The sequence below is a fragment of the Wolffia australiana genome, chromosome 17 (genome assembly GCF_029677425.1).
Source record: "Wolffia australiana isolate 7733 chromosome 17, ASM2967742v1".
NCBI lineage: Eukaryota > Viridiplantae > Streptophyta > Magnoliopsida > Alismatales > Araceae > Wolffia > Wolffia australiana.
The window spans coordinates 1,805,941-1,828,191 of NC_135851.1; the positions used below are offsets into that span (position 1 = coordinate 1,805,941).

Here is a 22,251-nt window from a genome sequence, read left to right on the forward strand (position 1 = left end):
ATTGGGCCACGTCGATCGGATAGATTTCCACTAGATAAAGACGATATCTCTCCTTTTCCTTTAAAAAGCGAGCGATTTTTATATCGCGAGATCTAGAGAGAGAAAGTCAGTCCAAGTGAGATGAATCGGATGGTATGGTGGAGCGAGAGACTGCGACGGATATTTGTGAATGAATTTAAGAGAGAGATATAGAGGTTAAGAGAGAGAAAGTGGAACATGCCGACGTGGAGGCTCCGGTGTCCACAAATCTAGTGAGAGAGATAAAAATACCGGTAGAGAGAGATGAATTGGAGAGAGTGAGTTTGAGACGGTTAGCGAGAGAGACAGTAATTGTATAGTAGAGTGAGAGATTGAGAAGGTTATTTGTGAACGATTTAGAGAGAGAGAGAGATTGAGGTTAAGAGAGAGAAAGTGGAACATGCCGAGGTGGAGGCTCCGGTGTCCACAAATCTAGAGAGAGAGATGAATTGGATAGGGTGAGTTTGAGACGGTTAGAGAGAGAGATAGAGACAAATAGTAGAGAGAGAGAGCTTGAGATGGCGGGTGATTAGTGAATGAATTAGAGAGAGAGAGATAGAGGTTAAGAGAGAGGCAGTGTCACATGCCGTCGTGGAAGCCCCGGTGTCCACAAATCTAGAGAGAGAGATGAATTGGAGAGGGTGAGTTTGAGATGGTTAGAGAGAGATATACAGTAATAGTGTAATAGTACGATAGAGTGAGAGCTTGAGAAAGTGATTTGTGAGTAAATTAGAGAGAGAGAGAGGTTAAGAGAGAGAGATGAATTGGAGAGGGCGAGTTTGAGAGGCTTACAGAGAGAGTTAGACTGTAACAGACTAACAGTATGAAAGAGCGAGAGATAGTTATTTGTAGATAAATTAGAAAGAGAAAGGATTACATGCAGACGTGGAGGCTCCGGATTCCACAAATTTAGAGAGAAAGATAAATATGTACTGATAGAGAGAGAGATGAATAGGAGAGGATGATTAAGAGACGCTTAGAGAGAGAGATGGTGATTTGTAAGTAAATTAGACAGAGAGATTAAGAGAGAGAAAGTGTTTCATGCCGACGTGGAGGCTCCGGTTTTCACTAATTTAGATATATATATGATATATTGATAGAGAGAGAGAGATGAATTGGAGAGGGTTAGTTTGAGACACTTTGAGAGAGAGATAGACACTAAAGTATGATAGAGTGAGAGCTTGAGACGTTGATTTATGAAGAAATTAGAGAGAGAGAGGTTAAGAGAGAGAAATTGTAACATGCCGACGTGGAGACTCCGGTTTCCACAAGTTTAGAGAGAGAGATGAATTGGAGACGGTGAGTTTGTGACGCTTAGAGAGAGAGTGAGTTTGTGACGAATAGAGAGAGAGATAGACACTAAGAGAGGGAGAGAGAGAGTTTGTGACGATTAGAGAGATAGATGGACACTAAGAGAGAGAGAGAGAGTTTGTGGCGATTAGAGAGATAGATAGACACTTAGAGAGAGAGAGAGATTGTGACGATTAGAGAGATAGACAGACACTAAGAGAGAGAGAGACTAATAGAGCCAGAAGAAGACTAACATGCAGACGTTAAAACCCCGGTTTCGACAAAGGAGGAGAGAGAGAGATACGGGAGTGACGTAATCACGTTAGAGAGAGAAAGAGACTCACGTAGTCACGTGCAGACTTTTGAAACTGCAATTTAGACAGAGGGCGAGTACGGATAATCCAGTCACGTGCAGTGCGCGGTTGAGGTTCGAATATTCGAGCCGCACAGACCTCGGCCAAAGGGGTTGTGCGATTTTGGAGCGGTTTGTTTCCTCTCTCTCTCTCTCTCTCTCTCTCTCTCTCTCTCTCTCTCTCTCTCTCTCTCTCTCTCTCTCTCCTTCTCTCTTTCTCTCTCTCTTTCTCTCTCTCTCTCTCTTTTTATCTCTCTCTCTCTCTCTCTCTCTCTCTCTCTCTCTCTCTCTCTCTCTCTCTCTCTCTCTCTCTCTCTCTCTCTCTCTCTCTCTCTCTCTCTCTCTCTCTCTCTCTCTCTCTATTTTTCTCCTTCTCTCCTTCTCTCTCTGTTTCTCTCTCCTTCTCTCCTTCTCTCTCTGTTTCTCTCTCTATGTCTCTCTATATATTTTCTCCTTCTCTCTCTGTTTCTCTCTCCTTCTCTCCTTCTCTCTCTGTTTCTCTCTCTGTTTCTCTCTCCTTCTCTCCTTCTCTCTTTGTTTCTCTCTCTATCTCTCTCTCTATATTTTTCTCCTTCCCTCCTCTCTCTGTTTCTCTCTCCTTCTCTCTCTGTTTCTCTCTCTATCTCTCTCTGTTTCTCTCTCCTTCTCTCTCTGTTTCTCTCTCCTTCTCTCTCTGTTTCTCTCTCCTTCTCTCTCTGTTTCTCTCTCCTTCTCTCTCTGTTTCTCTCTCCTTCTCTCTCTATTTCTCTCTCTGTTCCTCTCTCCTTCTCTCTCTATCTCTCTCTATTTCTCTCTCCTTCTCTCCTTTCTCTCTGTTTCTCTCTCCCTCTCTCTCTCCTCTCTATGTCTCTCTCTCTATCAATATTTCTATTTATATCTATCTCTATTTCTCTATTTTTCTGGCCCTGGGGAATGTTGGGAGACTAAACTGTCTCACTAGAGGCATTACATAGAGTTGGATAAGTCAAACATACATATTGAATATGTATCAATTTCTTTCTGTTATTCATTCAATTTTATTATAGTTTTTAAAGAAGAAGTTGAAAAATTTATAATGTCCAGTTCCTTCGAAAATTCACATATGCGAAATATATATGATGGAGAGATGAAAAGAGATAAAGTCGTTTTGAAAAAGATTACCATGTTTTTCACATATTCCAAATAGAATGTCTTAGAATTGTGTATTTTTCTTAGTTGGTTAGTTGTTTTCTCAAGTGGTAAATCGGACAGTGTATTCACGCTGAAATAGTAGGAGTTAATTATCATTTTGTGGCATGTACTTTCGGATGGTCACGTGTTCTGTTTTTTGTTTAGCGGTTATACTTGATTCCTATTTATTCCATTGTGAAAATCTCATCTTAGTTTGTCGATTTTGCACAAGCCCGACTTGGAGTTTATGCATATCTATGTGAACTTATGAAGACACCATTTTTTAGTGGAAGTATGTCTTCCTATCTGATGGCCATTACTCATGAATGAATTGGATTTAATTTTTGAAATAAATTTCATAATTATTCCACAAGTTTATTGAATCCAAAGCTGTGCCTGAAAAGATGTGTGTGAATGTCTTTGAGTATTTCGCGTACAGAAAAAGGAGAATTTATTTAAAAACTGTTCGATGACTAATGCATAAAAGTTGGCATTCAAAAACAGTAGACTGTAATGAAGACTCCTCGACAGATGGAGTTTCTAAGAGGAATTATATTCTATTATTGAAAGATCTTGGATCATTATGCATGACAACAATTTTCCCACTAAGTTTTGGGAAGAAGCAGTTGCCTTTGTAGCCTATATTCAGGTTGATTCTCCAATAAAATAGGGGGTATACACCTCACGATGAATGGTATCAGATGAAACCGAGTGTTGATCATTTAGGAGTATTCGGATGCACTGATTATGCATTATTTAATCATACTGAACAGGTCAAGTTGGATAAGAAGAATGATAAATTTATTTATGTTGGGTACATAAATAAAAGCAGGAGGTACATTTTTTATAATCACTTATCAAAGAAAATAGGAATATGTGATTCTAGACTAAGTAAGCTAGCGGAATTAGATTTAAAAGTTTACATGCCAAAAGAAAGAGAAAGGAGAGCTGAAATATAATGACAAAAGTAAACAGAATACGATTTTACTTCTGACTCAAATAAAGCTTCGTGGTCATGAGAGTTTGGAGAGGAAAATCCATCACCACAACTAAATGCAAGGTTAAAGTGAGAATTATTCAAAACAGTTGCTTTTGTGTATCTCCCACGATATGAACCAACATGATTTGAGGAAGCTAAAGATGAGCAAAGCGGATGCATAGCAATGGAAGAAGAAATCATGTCTATTGAAACAAAATATAGCTCACTAGAGCCCACAAGTTCATGTGGGCATTGACTTTGTTATGCATGCCTTCTTATACAAACGTATGGCCTATATGTTTCATCATGTTCTTTAGCTTTAAACTATGAGGATAAAACCTCATTCATTTATTATAAATAAAAGTATTTCTCATTGGCTGGCTGCCATCAAGAAACAAAGGAGAGATGAAATGTTTTTAGAAGAAGATGCAACAAGAAAATCTATGAACATATCCAGACTCAAAATAATCACATTATAGGAGAAAGTCTGACTCCGAGTAGTTCAAACCATCTTAACCCACAAAATTCATCATAATAAAGGTTCATATCAAAGTATATATGTATAAAGTATGTTATAACGTAGGTAATTTTGATGGATTAAAAAATACATTGAATTTATTAAAATTCAGCGTAGGACATTTTAAATTGATATTTTGTAAATTAATTGTATTAAATTAAAATTATTGGATTTCTTCTTGGAATATTTTCAGTAAAATGAAACATATTGTTTGATGAAATTTGTTTCCCCAAGTGAGGTATTTGTGATTTGTGTGACATGATTTGGTTATGAATCAAATAAATGTATGAAGTGGTAATTTATTGGATTATATATTGTTGAAAACTGATTTAAATAACTAATTTTATAATTAAAATGCACAAAGGGTACCAATTAGGAAGGAGTATAAGTATTTGTCGATGTGAACACATATAAAATGACACTGAAAATGTATTGTGATTTATCTCCCTATCTCTCATATTCTTGACAACACTATAGTAGATCTTCATTTCAATTTATTGAAAATCGAAGGTGTCAATAAAAGATTTGTATCGAAGCCAGAACAAGAGACAATATATTCTGAAGTCACAAATCTAAAATTTGGCTCGATCTTATGGAATTCAGGAATCATTTTCAAAGAACTCTACAACAGTACTTTGACAGGATGTCCTTGACTTTATTATGGATTCATATATATATATATTTCTTTAAACCATGAACCTGATGGAAATACATGCGGCCGGCAAGCCAATCACACATTCCATATCTCATTCTATGTTCATTAATAGAACATATTCATTATAGTGCACGTGTGACACTTATTATGAAGTCCATGAATATATGATCGGACTTAGTGAATTATTATGAGATCGTCATACGGAGATCACTAGTCTTTAAGTATGTGTTCCAAATATTCCTATCTGAAGGATACGCGTGAAGGACATCAAAGTATTCATATAGAATAGCACTATCTAGCGTCACTCATATGATGAGTATGACCATTCCTATAGCCATTAGTGTGGAGACACTAAGGATAGATAGTGGGTGCTCTTTAGTGGAAAGAGTTCACTGAATTGATATGTATCAATCACTGAATGGTATTCTACTGAATTGTCAATCAGGTTTATTCACCTCACGATTGTGTAAGTGGTCCTTAGACCTGAGACACCAAAGATGTCTCCTGGACGAAAAATTGTACTCTGACCGCGACCTACATGTCCCTAATCATGGGATACTAAATAGTCTTAGTTCGGGTGCATCAAGAAGTTCACGAAAATGATTGAGTTGTCAAGATGGGATCGTCGACCCTCGGTATAAGAGGTGACAACTCACGGAAGATGATGCGACGAAGTCCTTGGGCAAGGCAATGAAATATCGAGGAAGAGTTCTCCAATGATTTCCAAACACATTAGTACTGACTCAAATGACCGATTAGGGTTTGAAAGTTGACCATACCCTAAGTCATTCTAGGAGCATCAAGTGGATGAGGGACTATATGTACACGATAACCGATGACGAATAGGTTCCATGAGTGAGTTGATACACACTCCTTTGTATCTTCTAGAGCACGAGGTGTAGCTTGGCACCCCACATGTTGGAGATTCAACCTATTGATCGGGTTAAATCGATCCAACGTTAATTAATCTATATGATGATATAGTTAATTAATTTAAAAAGCCAATAAAGGTTATTACGCCGCCAGAGTACTTAACCAGCCTGATACATAGGAGTAGAGGGTCACACCCAAATAGTCTTCTGGACATATGAATATGTACTTGAGTTTTGGGAGTTTTTATGAAAAATACCCACTTAGCATAAATAGAGAAGACCATAAATGAAATCCACCCAGGCCTGATTTTTTCAAGGGCCTTCCCCTTCTTATCCTTTCTCCCCATGACTCCTCACAACCAAGACTTGCTCTCTCATTTTTTATTTTCATTATATTTTTAACTTTTATAATATATATTACTTATTATTTTAACTTATATATATTAAATTTTATACTCATACTTTAACTTATATACTCTATTTTATATACAAATGGCTGATTTATAAATAATGGACTGATTTTATACATGTGTTTGTACTGTGTCTAAAATCCTGATTTTATGGCTTGTTTTGTTCTTAGCTGGTTTTCCTTTGCCTCCTATGATACGTGCGGTTACCTGTCTTGTGAACACACTTAATTTATGTTATTTCAATTTTAGGCCTATATATAAGTATTATAATAAGTGTATTTTTTAGAATACACTTATTAGAATCCCAACTACGGATATATAAGAGCCGAAACTGCTCAGAGCATTCCATCGGGCGTAAGCATCTGGATAATTTGGAATACGGCGTGGCATACCCGGAAGCTCTAAGAAATGCATTGGAAAGAGGGTCAGATAACCCTAAAAAAATTGATCCAAAATGGATTTGACCTAAAGTTTCAAGGTATGCCCGATCAAAGATTTTACCCACCCGATGCGTTCGGGATGGCATAACGACAGTAACGGAGATTGAACGGGGCTCATCAACGAGAAGGAGGAGATCCGACGTGCCGAGGTCGCACATTTGAGCAGATCAACTCGTCTCACTCCGGGACCCAAGAAATCATGGATGCGATCCGTGCACAGGTTTCTTGTTTCATGATTTCAATGATGTCGTTCAATTCCATTATGTGTCTTCCGCTGCAAGGAATCCTCGTATCCATCCATATCAAGGCATGTAGAACCCAAAAGAACCATCATTTTTTATTTAATAGTCCAAATTTTGATTAACCGCTTAATTATCAACCATCTCTGAAAATATTAAATCAAGTAATGTGTTGTTCTTCTCTCTTACTGTATCTTACTCTAATTGAATATATTTGTTTCTTTGATCTTTCCAATGATGAATTTAGTATCCCGATTGATAAATTTAAATGAAATAATTCATTATTTATATAAGAAAATAACTATTCAAATCACTGAAAATCAAGAAAAAATATTCAAATATTGGTGAAATCATCTCTGAAAATTTTAGTTTAGTCTTTGTCAATTTAATATTCCTATAAGAATCACATTCCTTAGGGTCTTTGTCATGTGAATCAAGCTTTAGAACTTAACCTCTAAATCAAATTTATTTATAAACTTATTACGTATCCCTGATAGATTTCTATATGTTGGTAGTTTTCCATAAGTTCATATTATGTTAAATCTTCCATTAGAATTGACCTGAAGTTTATTGGATGAATTTTATAAAAGAATCTTATGTAATGATTAAATGTACTTTAAAATGCTCGACGAGTGTTATAAGATTTTACTTATGAAAATTTAATGAATTTTCATTTGTCTAAAAAAATTACTTCTTATTTGACATCGAGTGATTTCCATGAAAATTTCAAGGGAATGAAGACTATACTGCAATAAAAGCCAAAAAATGATAAATATATAATCATTTACGAAAAAACCTTATCTAATGATTAAATGTACTTTAAAATGCTAGATGAGTGTTATAAAAAGATACTTATGAAAAATTAATGATTTTTATTTATATAAAAATTTTACTTCTTATTTGATGTCAAGTAATTTCCGTGAAATTTTAAGGGTATAAAGACTGTATTACAACTGTGCAAAAAATGATAAATATATAATCATTTCTCTTATATATTGGACGTGAAATTTATATTGATAAAATGGAGAGCAAAAATCATATATTTGAAGCGAAACAAAATAATATTTATTACATTTCGAAGATTTCAAGTGACATATGTAATAGATATTTTTTATTATCCGATTTTTGGATTGAAAGTAGTCATGTATTTGTCCATTGTGAAAGACTTGACGTTGAACTAAATCTGTTGGCCTGATGTGATGGAGATAGCAACAAGCCAGAATTTAAGGTATTTTTAGTTGTTTTAATTTAGTCCTGTCCAATAATACTTGTATTAATTTTCTAGTTTATTATTTTACATGAAAAATAGGAGAAATATCTGATTCCAAAATGATGTGAAAATTCAATTTCAGTATTTTTTTAGCTTGGAAAGGATAGAACCAAAATCTGGCCATTGAATTGTGTTCCCCTATTAAGTTGTGTTGGGGGAGTAATTTTCTCATTTAAATCTCGTTGGGTCCATTCTTGAGTTTCAATAGGAGAGGGGCAAAGTAGCAGGGAATTTGATCAAGAGATTTGGAGAAATCATTGTCAACCCTTTGGGCTGTTAACTAGAACTTCATGTGCTCTCCTTTTCTTTTTAGAATAATTCTTCCCTTTCTACACATCGCCACAATCAACTATCACCTGGCACAAGCAGCGCACTAGCTAAGGTATTTTAATTATATTTCAAAGTTAATTTCTACAATAAAATCCCATTAAGTTCAGATAAATATTCAATAATTTTTTCATAAATTATATTTCAATAGAACAATTAGTTTCTTACATTTTCTGAAATATTTTAAAATGTTCATTAGTTTTATTACGTTTATTAAATCAGTAAAAAATAAATCAGAGTATCTATTAACTGATAGTTCTCTATACCATTTCCTGCTCCCTGCTGATTCAACCTTACCCTCTACTAGATGAGGAAAACTTAATGAATTTTTATTGCATGAATCTGAACCTTAAACGCCATAATTACACTAGTGTTTGATTCACGATTGATCATGTGCCACTAATGGATTATTCTTTGGCCGATACTACTAGATCCTTGTTGAGTTTCTAAATGGTTGTTATTCGGTCAATAATTGGACAATGTTGGGTCACTAAATGGTCTAATTTATTCATATTAATTAAGATGAATTGACAACCCTTCATATAAGATATAAAGATTCCTCCAAAGATTACCCAACACAACAAATTTATCCTATTCTTCCCACAGAGAGTTTCAAGAACAAATTCACATAGAAAAAAAAAAAATGGATGAAGGAAAACTCAAATTGCCAATTCAATGATTCTTGTCATGTAATCTACTTCAAGATATCCACAAATGGCTATGATGAATATTTAATTGTAGTATAATTATTATTATTATTCTGTTAAATCAGGAGCTTGTAATTAATGCATAATATCTTCAGGAAGAGGGTATCAGAGATTATTAGCAATGAAACCCATGTTCATGGGCAGTAATAGAATGTCAAAGTAGTGTTATTTCTTCTAAAGTTCTTTTATTCTCCACAAGAACATGGTTTAAAATGTCTGGCCCTGATCACTCCTACTAGAGAACAAACTCTCAAATCTCCCCCTCTGAGAGTAGTACCAAGGGGGAGAGCGAGAGAGGAGACGATGGGTGTGAAAATTTCAATCTTTTTACTCCTTTTGCTGTTGCAATTGGTGAAAGGATCGTCTAAGAGTAATGGGTATTTTAGAAGAAGAGGGGAGATCAGCAGGGATGATTTTCCTGCGAATTTCGTTTTTGGGTCTGGAACGTCGGCTTATCAAGTGCTGTCCCTGTTCTTTTTTTTGTGTTTTTAACGATTTTTTGCTCTGTTTGTGAAGAGATTAAGTCTGTAGAAGTCTTAGTAAAACTGTAATTCTCTTGTAACGCAGGTTGAAGGAGCTGCCTCGGAGGGCGGCAGGACGCCTAGCGTTTGGGATGTCGCTGCCCATCAAGGTAATGACGAATTTATTTGATAGTTTATGATAATTTTTTCAATATTTTTGATAACTACTATTGTTTCGATCTTCTTTGTGGTGATGAGAAGATGGATCTCTCGATTTTGAAGAAATAGAGTCCTCCAGTTTAATTCCGCTTTCGTGTGTAAAAATCCAGGAAAAATACCGGACGGTAGTACGGGAGACACAGCTTGTGACGGGTACCACAAATACAAGGTAGTAGTTTTCTTTTTAATTTTCCGAATTTCAAGATTTCGTTGAGAATATCGTGAAACTTTGTTGGTTTTTACGCTAAAATATTTGTTAATTTATGACCCTGATCACCTCTCGTGACATCCACACCATAAAAAGAGGTAACATGCTTTTTATGACAAAAGTTGATCCCATTACGTTTTCCCTCTAAAATCGTTTCTGAAAAGCTTTCGTTTTATTTTAATTATCTGTTATCTTTAATTAAAATCACGTCTTTAAAAGGTTTTTGGTTTTTATCGTTTTCACCCTGTCTCTGATTCGACGCTGGCAACCATTTTGTGCATTGCAGGATGACATAAGACTTGTGAAAGATCTCGGACTTGAAGGCTATAGATTTTCCATCTCGTGGTCAAGGCTTATTCCTAGTATGAATTTTTCTTGCAACTTCGTTGTACACTATTTCTATGTTACGCTTCATCTGAAAATTATATTATGCGCAGATGGGAGGGGGGATATAAACTCGGAAGGCCTGCGTTTTTACAACAACTTCATAGACGAACTCATCAGAAATGGTATAATTTTCAGGAGTGGTGTTGAAAATTATATACCCACTACAGCTTTCGTACGAATTTCTTCTTTTTCTTATGAAATAATATGATTGATTTATGGTATTAGACTTCATTTTGATTTCTTTGGCCTGCCTTCACGAATTTTCATGTAGGAATACAACCGCACGTCACACTTTTCCACTACGATCTTCCTCAAGTCCTTGAAGATGAATATGGGGGATGGTTAAGCCCGAGGATCGTGTAATTTTCCATATCTCTATTAGAAGTTTCCTAACTCTTATGTTCTTCATGTATCTAGAACCCAATTATAAGACATTGATACTAAAAAAAGTTATTTTGAAATTTGACAGGGATGATTTTGCAGCATATGCGGATGTCTGCTTCAGTGAGTTTGGAGATAGAATCTCATATTGGACGACCCTTAATGAACCCAACGTTCTCGCAATTGGCGGTTACGATGCAGGGATTTTTCCTCCTTACAGGTGTTCTTCTTCATCTGGTTATAATTGCTCTAATGGTGATTCTGCAGTCGAGCCATATCTTGTGGCCCATCACAGTATTCTTGCTCATGCCGAGGTCACAAATCTCTACAGAAGAAAGTATCAGGTCGAGCAGATATTATTTAGCTTCTTTTTCTTAATTGATCAGTGAATTAAGTTCGTTATTTCATCAGTAGAATGCGTCCCAAGATCAGATGGATGTATTGGCACCTTATCATCATCCGGGTCAATGGCGCCTCATCTGTCAACGTCAACCACGTCCAATGTTGACGTTGACTTATCGGGGTGGTTCATACTGATGCTGACTTCGATGGCGGTACCGTTGAATATGTTGTGGAATTTGATATCCAAAAAACATGGTTAAATTAAAGTGACAGAGATTGTTAATTCATCAATGTCAACACCAGCCATTGCTGATGTATGGTTCACGTAGACATCAATGCCGTCATCATCTCACCAACATCAATGGGGCGTGATGGACTATTGCGATCCTGATGTAGAGTCTAGGAAGTCAAGGAAGAAGCTTCAAGAATATGCCGATTGCAGAATTGCCATCCAAGAATACAATAAAAACGAGAACCAAGGAAGAAGATAGGGAACGAGAAATGCAGATGATAGCCAGGGCGAGATTCCGCTGAATCGACTCCTCTCCAGCCATACTAGATCAGGAGGATCTCCCTGATCGGGAGGATCTCTTGGAAATGAAGAAAGTGATTCTCTGCCTATGTCAACCCCCCAACCACCTTTATTTATAGGCTACTCTCTCCCGCTCTTTCATGAATCTGAACTTACACGTGCCTGGGGGATCGCACGTATTGACTGGTGTCTTCCTTTTTCCTTTAATGATAGGTTCTGGGTAGAACCTTATCTTGGACCTTAGTTTGAGAGCTCTCTTTTTTTCACCATAATTAGCATCTAACTCCAACCCCTCTAGTGGTATGCCGGTCATTTCACCCAGATAGGGGCAGTAGTGTACAGTGTCATTAGGGTAGTTTTTTACGTTAAAATACCTGTAGTCCTTACTTTATTCAGGCAGCCAAGCAGAATCAGTAAAGGTTCATTCACCTGCTTATTATCTTCCAAGAAAGTCCATGCCGCTGAATACTCATTTTACTCTCTCTTTCAACCTACTTGTAAGCTGTTACGATCCCGATGGAGATCTAACAAAATCAAGAAATGGGACGAGGGATAGAGATGAGAATGGGAGAGATGGAAGAGGTAAGAGAGAAGAAGAAAGAATGATAGGTGAACAAACCCTCAAGAACCTCCGAATCGGGAGTTCTTGCCCTCACGAAAGCCGGATACAGCTACTCGTGCCAAGAAACCACAAGGTGATCATTCATCAAAAGTTCCTCTAATGACCTTACAAAAGGGTATTTATAACCCTATGATTTTCAAGAATTGGTTATCTTATCAGGACTCTAACATAAGCTCTCCCAGAAGTGAGCTTAATGCTTTATTATGGAACTTTTAAGAGTTACATTGAGTGTTCTTGATACAACCCAAGGAGGTTGGATCACTTTTCTGTTAATTCTTATTCAAAACTGCTCAGCTCTATCTAGTATATACTTTTCAGGCAGAACAACACGGTTTTATCGGTTGTAATGTGTTTGCTTACCATTTCGTTCCTTTCTCTAATTTATCCCGGGATGAAGAAGCTGTCCAGAGAGCATACGACTTCTACACTGGCTGGTAGGATGTTTATGTAACGCAGAACCTTTCACCCTCTTTTTCCTTTTCAGGATTAATCTGTAATTGAGTTTTGGGTTCAGGTTTGTTGGTCCTCTTGTGAATGGGGATTATCCAAGATCCATGGTGGAAAAAATAGGCAATAGAATGCCTTCATTCTCGAGTTCTGAGCAGGAACGTATTAGAGGAACTGTAGATTTTTTAGGTGTGAACTATTATGCAACCCTGTTGGCTGCAGACGCTGGCTCTGGTAATTCATCGTCTAATGATAGGGACTTCCTGAAGGATGTGGGTGTAAAACTCACAGGTAGTTTTACTAGTCGTCCCCCATTTCTTATATTTAATTTTTATTATTTTTTCTGGTTATGCTAACTTTTGCTGGATATGTCTAAAATTTTCAGTTAAAAGAAAAGAAAATTCTTCTGAGGTAATTGTGACATCATCATTGAATCAAATTCAAGTTCGATTGAAGATTCCTAATGTGGATTAGCTGATGGTGCTTCACAGATCTATGGCACGGAATTCGGCATGCAAGGAGTATTAGAACACTTCAAGAATGTCTATGGAAACCCTCCTATCTTCATCCATGAAAACGGTACGTCCATTCAAGCTACCAAAACAGTTTTCTCTGTGAGGTTATAAGCTTCATTATCCATCTTTTATCTTCAGGATTTATTATCTGAGTCGTCGCTCTTTCATCCATGTAGGCTATCAGACACCACACAACTCGTCCCTCGAGGATACTCCACGTGTTGAATACTTGAAGAAGAACATACAAAGCTTGCACAATGCCATCAGGTAAAACCATCCTATCACTGATCTTTATTTCCGCGACAAATTTTGTACTCTAAATGCGGCCAAAACTTACTTTAATTGTCTGTTTGGCATAGAAATGGATCAAATACTAGAGGATACTTCATATGGTCCTTCTTGGATTTGTTGGAGCTGATCGACGGGCACCGATCCAGTTATGGTCTGGTTTATATTAACTTTGAGGACAAGGATCTCACCAGAAAGCCCAAGCTCTCTGCTAAGTGGTACTCTCAATTCCTTAAAGGGAGCAAAAGAAGTAGTATTCATGAAGTGAGCAAAGTAAGCCCAGATCTATCCAGTGCATGAAAAACTTATCTGTGAATTTGTAACATTTATACTACAATCTCATTTGTGTGTTTTGTGATTTCGTTGAGTACATTCTTTCTAGTGTTTACAGACATATCAACATGTGAACCAGCATTAGCCTAAATGGACAATTCCTATGAAAAATTGATACAATGCTGCACATGGTTTGAATTAGTAGTAAGGGAGTGTCTTCAACCTTTGAACTTCTACAATTGACTCATAATTAAACATAAATATGAACCAGAACGTCTGATTATCAAAGATGCAAAATGGCACTAAAAATAAATCCAATATCAGTATGATTATATTTCGATGATGATAGCTGGACACATGTCTGTGAGTCTGTCATTTCTCTCTTTGGGTTGCCTCTTTCTTTCTAGAGAATAAACAATTGGCTGGATATACTTGTTAGATATAATGGATCAGTTTCCCAGTAGTAGACCATCATCTCTGCTATCACCCTTCCATGACATTCTACTTATTATAAATTAACATTTGCAAATAACTACCCCTGAATAATTATGAAAATATGATATACATACAAATGCCTTAATCTTAACATCGCCTATAGCTATTCCTTAATCTACACAACCCGCATCCCAATATTTTCTTCCTTTAAAAACTTATTATCACTTAATTCTGGTTCCTTCTGGACATGACTCCACCTTGTACTAAGTATCGAAACTTAAGAATTATTACTGTATGAACCTGATTCACTCACCAACCTATAAATCTCTGAAATGACTCCACCAGTAAATTTGAGCAGAATCATTTTTTTAATCAATTTAAACATTTTCAAAGAGAAACTATGCCCCAATAAATGAAAAAAAAACTTGTATTTTACATCATTGCATTCAACATCGGCGCATTTTGTATTTTAGACCCTTGGGGTAAAAATAATGATTGATTTGTTGAAAGTATAAAAAGGAAAAGAATGAAATGATGAAAGGATCAGGATTGAACTTATTGACTATCAAATGATGCTTAGACAGTGAACGACCAATACTTCAACATAAATAGAGGTATTTAAGAATAACTTCTCTTTCACTCGACATCATCACTGTTTCTCTCACTTCATTAAAAACTAACTCCGACTATCTAAGAAAATAATATTCTCTCTTTGTGTGAAAACATAACGTCAGGAAAGAGACACTTGTGGAGAATATTTGGGATAAAATTGAGAAATAATGTACATACATTCATCAAAGTTCCCACCATTCACAACTCTTTCATCTTGTGTTTGGTGAAGGAACAATGGGAAAAAGGAGATTCGAGGAAGGAAAAAACATTTAGGTATCTTTCAACTAGTGTTCTAATATTTTTAAAATGTTTTCATTTGGAAATAGAATCTCAGAGTAATATGATTCATCATTGGGTCTCATTGCTTTGATACACAATCCAAAATCCATTCCACAGCAGAATAATGAATAAAAAGAAGATCTTAAAACCAAAAATAAAATAATCTGGCACGGACAAAGTTCTGCAATCATGTGCCCTAGAAGATGCAAAGGATTATGATAACTCTCTTATTAATTACCATATAGATATAATCCTTTATCTACTTCACATTCTCAAGAGGACTTGGAGTATAATCAATTGTGAAACCCCAACCAACCATCTCAATTAATACTAATATATTTGGGAAAACATCAGAGAGTTAATTCTTTGATATTCCATTGCCCGGCTGAGGACTTCATTGCATCATATTCCTTTAGATTTTTTCTCTTATATGATGGGCGGATGATCCCATAATCACCTCCGTGGACTTATTGCTGCATTCAAGTTGCGATGGCTTGGAATCTCAAGATTAGAAACTCTTAGTCCATATTTAAACTGCAACTATTTAGCCATAAGATATCTCTAGTATCTCAAGTCTATAGAGCAATTACACTATTGCAACATGAATCAATTCAGTGAACTCTTTGCATAATGAGCACCCATTATCTATCATTGGTGTACATACACTATTGGCTAAAGCATGAGTGGGATTAGACATTGGTATTCCAGCCAAATATTTCAATGTCCATCTCGAGTATCTTTTGAATAAGAATACTAAGAACTCGTGCTTAAAGACCATTGATATCTATACCTTGATCGCATCATAATTCTCTGAATCATTGAATGTATTCAAGGACTTCATTGTAAACATCACATGAGAATAATGATGAATAAAGTTAAATTCAATTAAAATAAATAAGAAATGGTAGGGTGACTGGCTTGCAGGCTTTATAATATCCATTATCCTTAAGAAACGGCATAATTATAAATAGAAAAATAAACCAATATAAAAAGTTGATCAAGGAAAAAACAAAGAGCTTATTAGTTACAACTTTTTTCATTAAGGTATATTTTTTCTAAGAGAAGTCAAAATATCAATAAAATTTCAAGAAACAAATAAAACGAGAAAGGTAAGATAAAAAACACGGAAGATAAAAAATACTACAAGATAAAAGAGGTAAGAGGGGATTATTACAATGTTAATTTTATCATTTTATATATTGGTTTGAATTATGATGTTAAAATGCTTCTGATAATTAGACATAAACATTATGGATCATTTTGTGATAGAGAATATCATGTTGAATTTGATATGTTGGACTACAGTGCTCATGGTGAATTATAGAGAAGTGTGCAAGATTTTATCATTTATAAAAGTCTCATGAAGATGATTTGTATTATTGTATATGTAAAAGGATATTAGGAAATGTTGAGACTGGTAATTATATTTGAAATATTTATTACTTCTATATATCATGGATGTGGAATAAGTTTGTGACCTTCTCAATATTAAAAGGAGGTGTCAAATTTTTATTGATTTGAGAGTAAACTAAGTATGCGAAAATTTGGTCTTACTGAGATTAACTTGGATGTTCTTGCGATTAAATTGAGAAGAATTGATACTAGTTTATTGAGATTAGATTTTAACTTTGATAAATTTCCCCAAACAAACATCTAGTTAAGGTGAGTTAACAAGTACATGATTTCATCTTTCTTTTTTACTAACATTGCTAGTAGAGCCTTATACAAATTCTTTTATGTTTTTGGGCCTTAACTTTTGGGTTCTAGAGGCCTTGACATGTATGAGCAAATCAAAACATTTCGCAGCGGAAGACTTGAATGGAATCAAAACGACATCGATAAAATCATGAAATGAAGTACCTTTGTATGGATAAAATCTGTGATTTGTTGGATCCGAGAGCGAGATGAATCGAGCTGCTCAAGTGTGCAGCCTCTAGGCATATCCACGCAGTCCTTGGCACATCGGATCTCCTCCTTCTCATTGACGAGCCCAGTTCAACCTCCGTTGACGTCGTTACGTCATCCCGATCGCATCGGGGATAGAGAGGGGGTGTGGAGAGAAGGTAGAAGAAGGGGAAAGGCCCCAGAACAATTCTGGCCTGACTGAATTTCATTCAGGGCCTTCCCCAATTTATATTAAGTGGGTATTTTTCATAAAAAACCCCCAAAACTTAAGTATATCTTCCGACGTCCAAAAGACAATTAAGCGTGTGACCCTCTAGGCCCATGTATCAATCTAGTTAACGACTCTAGTGGCCCAATAACCTTTATTCTCCTTCCAAATTAATTAACATATCATCATATAGATTAATTAATGTCGGATCGATTTAGCCCAACCGATAGCTCGAGTCTCCAACACGTGGGGTACCAAGCTACACCTCGTGTTCTAGAAAATACAAAGGAGTGTGTATCGACTCACTCATGGAACTTGTTCATCATCGGTTACTGTGTACGTATAATCCCTCATCCACTTGAAGCCCCTTCGACGACTTAAGGTATGGTCAACTGTCAAACCCTAATTGGTCATCCGATTTAGTATTGATGCATTCGGAAATCATCAGAGAGCACTTATCCGATATCTCATTGCCTTGGCCAAGGACTTCATCGCATCATCTTCCTTGAACTTTCACCTCTTATACTGAGGGTGGACATTCCCATTTTAACCATTCAATTATCTTCGTGAACTTCTTGATGTACCCGAACTAAGACCGTTTAGAATCCCATGATTAGAGACTCGTTGGCCATAGTCAAAGTACAACCGTCCGCCCATAAGACTTCTTTGGTGTCTCAGGTCTAAGGACCACTTATACAACCGTGATGTGAATCAATCTGATTGACAGTTCGGTATAATACCATTCAGGGATTCGTACAGATCAATTCAGTGAACTCTTTCCACTAAAGAGCACCCGCTATATATCATTAGTGTTGTTGGGTTAGATGCCTTGGTTCGACCATGGAAAACACGTTCCATGGATGCGGAAGCGTGTCGATCGATTCACAATCGATCTTTAAAATCAACATACTGAGTACCTTTTGGGGAACTCATTCCACCCTTGACTTTGCCACTCCGAGATCGTTTTGAAGCCGTTCACACGTCTAGCCTGTAGAAGTATCCACGCGATCACTCGACGCTTGGATCTCCACGTCTTCTTCTTCAACACTTCTTGAAAATCTTGAAGATCTCCTCACCATGAAGACACTCTTCCATGGATGAGTGGAGAAGAGAGTGGAGAAAGGGAGAGGCTCTCAAATGAGGCTTGCATGGGTGCTTAAAATGAGACCCCTTTCTCTCTTTATATTTCACTTAAGGTTTTTCTAAAAAATCCTACAAAGTAAAATATATCCACCAATGCCCTTATGACCTTGTGCGTGTGACCCTCTAGGCTTATGTATCATTCTAGTTAATAACTTTAGTGGCCCAATAACATTTATTGACCAAACTTATTAATTAACTATATCAACATTTATATTAATTAAACGAGGATCGATTTAACTCAATTGATAGGTTAAGTTTCCAGCCCGTGGAGTGCCAAGCGACACCTCGTGCTCTAGAAGATACCGAGTAGTCTCGAACTCTCTCATGAAGCCTTTAACGTCATCGGTTACCATATACGGATAATCCATCATCCGCGCGAGACTCTCGAATGACTTAAGGTATGGTTTATCATCAAACCCTAATCCATCATTCGATTAGTACTGATGCATAACGGGGATCATTGGAGAACGCCTTCTCCAATATCCTCACTACCTTGGCCATGGAGTTTTCTGCATTGTCTTCCTTGAATCAATCTCCTCTCATACCGAGTGCGGATGATCCCATCTTGACCACTCAATCATCTCCGTAAACTTCTTACTACATCCGATCAATAACTTATTTGGATCCCATGATTAGAGGCTTGTAAGTCATAGTCAAAATGTAGTCGTCCATTCATAAGATGTCCTTGGTATCTCAAGTCAGTGGATCATTTATACAACCGTGACTTGAATCAACCTGATTGACGTTTAGGTATAATAACATTTAGGGATTCATACAGAGCAATTTAGTGAACTCTTTCTCCAAAAGAGCACCCACTATCTGTCCTTAGTGTCGCGACACTAATAGCCACATGATCTGCTATACTTATCGTAAAAGTAGGATCAGGTAGTGCTATTCTATCCATATAATTTGACGTCCTTCTAGACTATCCATTGAATATGAATATTTAGAATACATGTTTAAAGACTAGTGATCGCTGTGTAATGATCTCATCATAATTCACTACTTCATTGCACGTATTCATGGACTTTATTATAAACATCACACGAATAATAATGAACGCAAATATTTTATTCAATGAACTTAAACAAGCATGGTAGTGTGATTGGCTTGATGGCAACATAATATCCATCAAGTGTCCCCACAATAATGGCTACGGGACCGGCCATAATCATCATATGAGTGAGGCTAGATAGTGCTATTCTATCTGGATAATTAGATGTCCGTGCGTATCCTTCGAATAGGAATGTTTAGAACACATGCTTAAAGACTAGTGATCTCCGTATTACGATCTCGTCATAATTCACTAAGTCTGATCATGTATTCATGGACTTCATTATAAGCATCACACGTGGATTATAATGAATATGTTGTATTAATGAACATAGAATGAGATGTGGAATGTGTGATTGGCTTGTCGACCACATATATTTCCATCATTAACTTGGAGCAAAGGCCTTGTAAGTCCATGAATGCCTTGGCAGTAAAAGATGGCAAATAATACTTTGAGGATAAATCCAGTAGTTTTTATTGGTGGTTTTGCCTCTAGTTTTTTCTCATGGGCCTGAACAAATGACAGTGAGATAGTAATGGAGCACTTGGATAGAATTAATGGGTTACCCAATAAACATTTATAACAATAGCCATGTCTTTAATTTCATCTACTACCATTACCTGGATAACATTATGCTTAGTGGATTATATTGATAATAATTATTAAACATTTCAATATGTAATTAATCCTCTTAGATTATTTAAAATAAATAAAACCAGCATTCTCTCCTAAATTGCTGAATTAAAAGTATTGAGGTTTATTTTTTATATTCCTACTCGTTTAAATAAATATTTTAGCCATTTAAAAAATGTTTGATGTGCATAGATGCAACTTAATGAATAAACATTATATGACGTGAAGTCTATAATATAAGTAAACATATTTGATACTGTCAGAAGTTACTTCATGATACAATTTCCATATTCTTAAGGGGATGATTAGATTTCGATGGGTGTGGATTCTCTTTATAGAGGAATGAAAGTAATTCCTATATCTTAAAGTGATACATGTGTTCAATGTAGAAACCATCTACTCTATACTGTGATTTACAATATCAAATGCAGGATCTCATTCAACGATTCTAATTTTCCCCTTATAAATATGTATAGTCCATTTCTGGATGACTAACCCATATAATTCTCAATATGATGGCCAAATAAAAGTTTTAATAGATAGATTATGATAATTTTAGAGAATAGTATTTGGGCTGATGGGAATGATGGATAAATCATACTATAATTAAATTATTTTTAGGAAAATAGGACATCCTATTAGACAGCATTATGGTTTTTGCCTAATTAGATGATGTTTGTGAACACTTGCTAAATTAGTAAATTATATTAAAAAATTGGTGCGTCCATTTTTTGGTCATAAGTTATCTTATCTATATTTTACATTTATCTTAAGTATTTACCAAAAAAGACTACAAGGTAGCTGAAATTACTCAACACTTTTCTTAATTTTAAAACAATTGGAGATTGGAAGTCATCGAGATGATAGGTGAATGAAAATAATGAATAAAGACTTCAGAAATACTGATAAATGAGAAAGACAATGATATATTCTTAGTTTTGTCATTGATACTCTCTTTTTATGGTACTCTTAGGTTGAGAGAGAACGACATTGAGAGGATAAATGTATGTATATTATATCAGTTTTATATTGAGAGGATAAACGTTCTTTTTACTTTAAAAATATTTTATTTATTAGTATAGTGCTCATATCATGCACCTAAAGTAATTTCAACTTCACATTGAGTCTCAATTGATCCTAACAACTCAAATATCTTCTTTTCTAACATTTTTTTTATGATGAAGTTCGTGCTCTTTTATCGTAGGAACCCTTCTCATAGGAAAACCGAGTGCATCTAGAAACAAGGGCTGACTGTTGAGTATTCATGAACCATAATTTATTTCAAATGTTTGTGAAATATCTCTTACATGTAGTATTATGCCATCTATGATATGATATTGATGTAATATATGTTTTGATAATTTGGAAATAAATATCTACTTCATATAGACAGGAAATAGTGTCATTACAAAGTGTATACGTCTTATATCTTTAGAAGGAGATTTTGACATTTTTATCGACCTTGAATTTCCCAAAAGAAGGAGTAATTCGACCAATAATTTTTTTTATTTTTATGAATACGGTTTATGCCAAGATGGATGCACATAGACCTAAAATAAGATAAAGAATTAGATATAACGTTCAAAATGGTATAAATATCACTTTTAAGGACAATAAATGATCTAAGTTTGTGGGTGTTGATGATAGGTTGAATGTTATAAGAATAACATCGATTTTCCTGACATGGTATTAGAGAGGAAAGGATAGAGGGGCATTTTGGGGATGCAATCCATTGCTATAGATGATTAATTTCCCTCTATTTCATCAAAATTTGAGGCTGACCTATTATTTATGGCAGACGACAGTTTCCCCCATAGAACTGGAGTTGATTATCAAAATTTGAGCCTTTTTATCTTTTTTAGGATTCACTTGCCGTTGTAAAATTCCTTATATGGGAAAATACTTAAAGACTAAATGAAAATCTTTTTATTCTTGAATTTCCTTAAACTATTATTATGTTATTTGCCCAACAAATTGATTAAATTTCTCCAATTTCATCTCATCTATTATCATCATTCAAATCAATGTTCACTTTGTTTTTCAAGAATATATTTTACCAGGAAAAAAATGATCTTATTAAGT

At 35.6% G+C, this 22,251-nt stretch overlaps 1 protein-coding gene across 1 annotated transcript; it reads left to right on the top strand.

Moving 5' to 3' along the window:
- Positions 1 to 9,451: 9,451 nt before the first annotated feature.
- LOC144714246 (beta-glucosidase 22-like) lies at positions 9,452 to 13,985 on the top strand. Its single transcript, XM_078588943.1, has 13 exons — positions 9,452 to 9,684; positions 9,793 to 9,856; positions 10,016 to 10,074; positions 10,400 to 10,475; positions 10,551 to 10,622; positions 10,772 to 10,859; positions 10,970 to 11,225; positions 12,696 to 12,811; positions 12,892 to 13,115; positions 13,210 to 13,235; positions 13,316 to 13,403; positions 13,516 to 13,606; positions 13,699 to 13,985. The coding sequence occupies exons 1-13, from the start codon at positions 9,529 to 9,531 to the stop codon at positions 13,925 to 13,927; spliced, it is 1,545 nt and encodes a 514-aa protein (XP_078445069.1). The 5' UTR covers positions 9,452 to 9,528; the 3' UTR covers positions 13,928 to 13,985.
- The last annotated feature ends 8,266 nt before the right edge of the window (positions 13,986 to 22,251 follow it).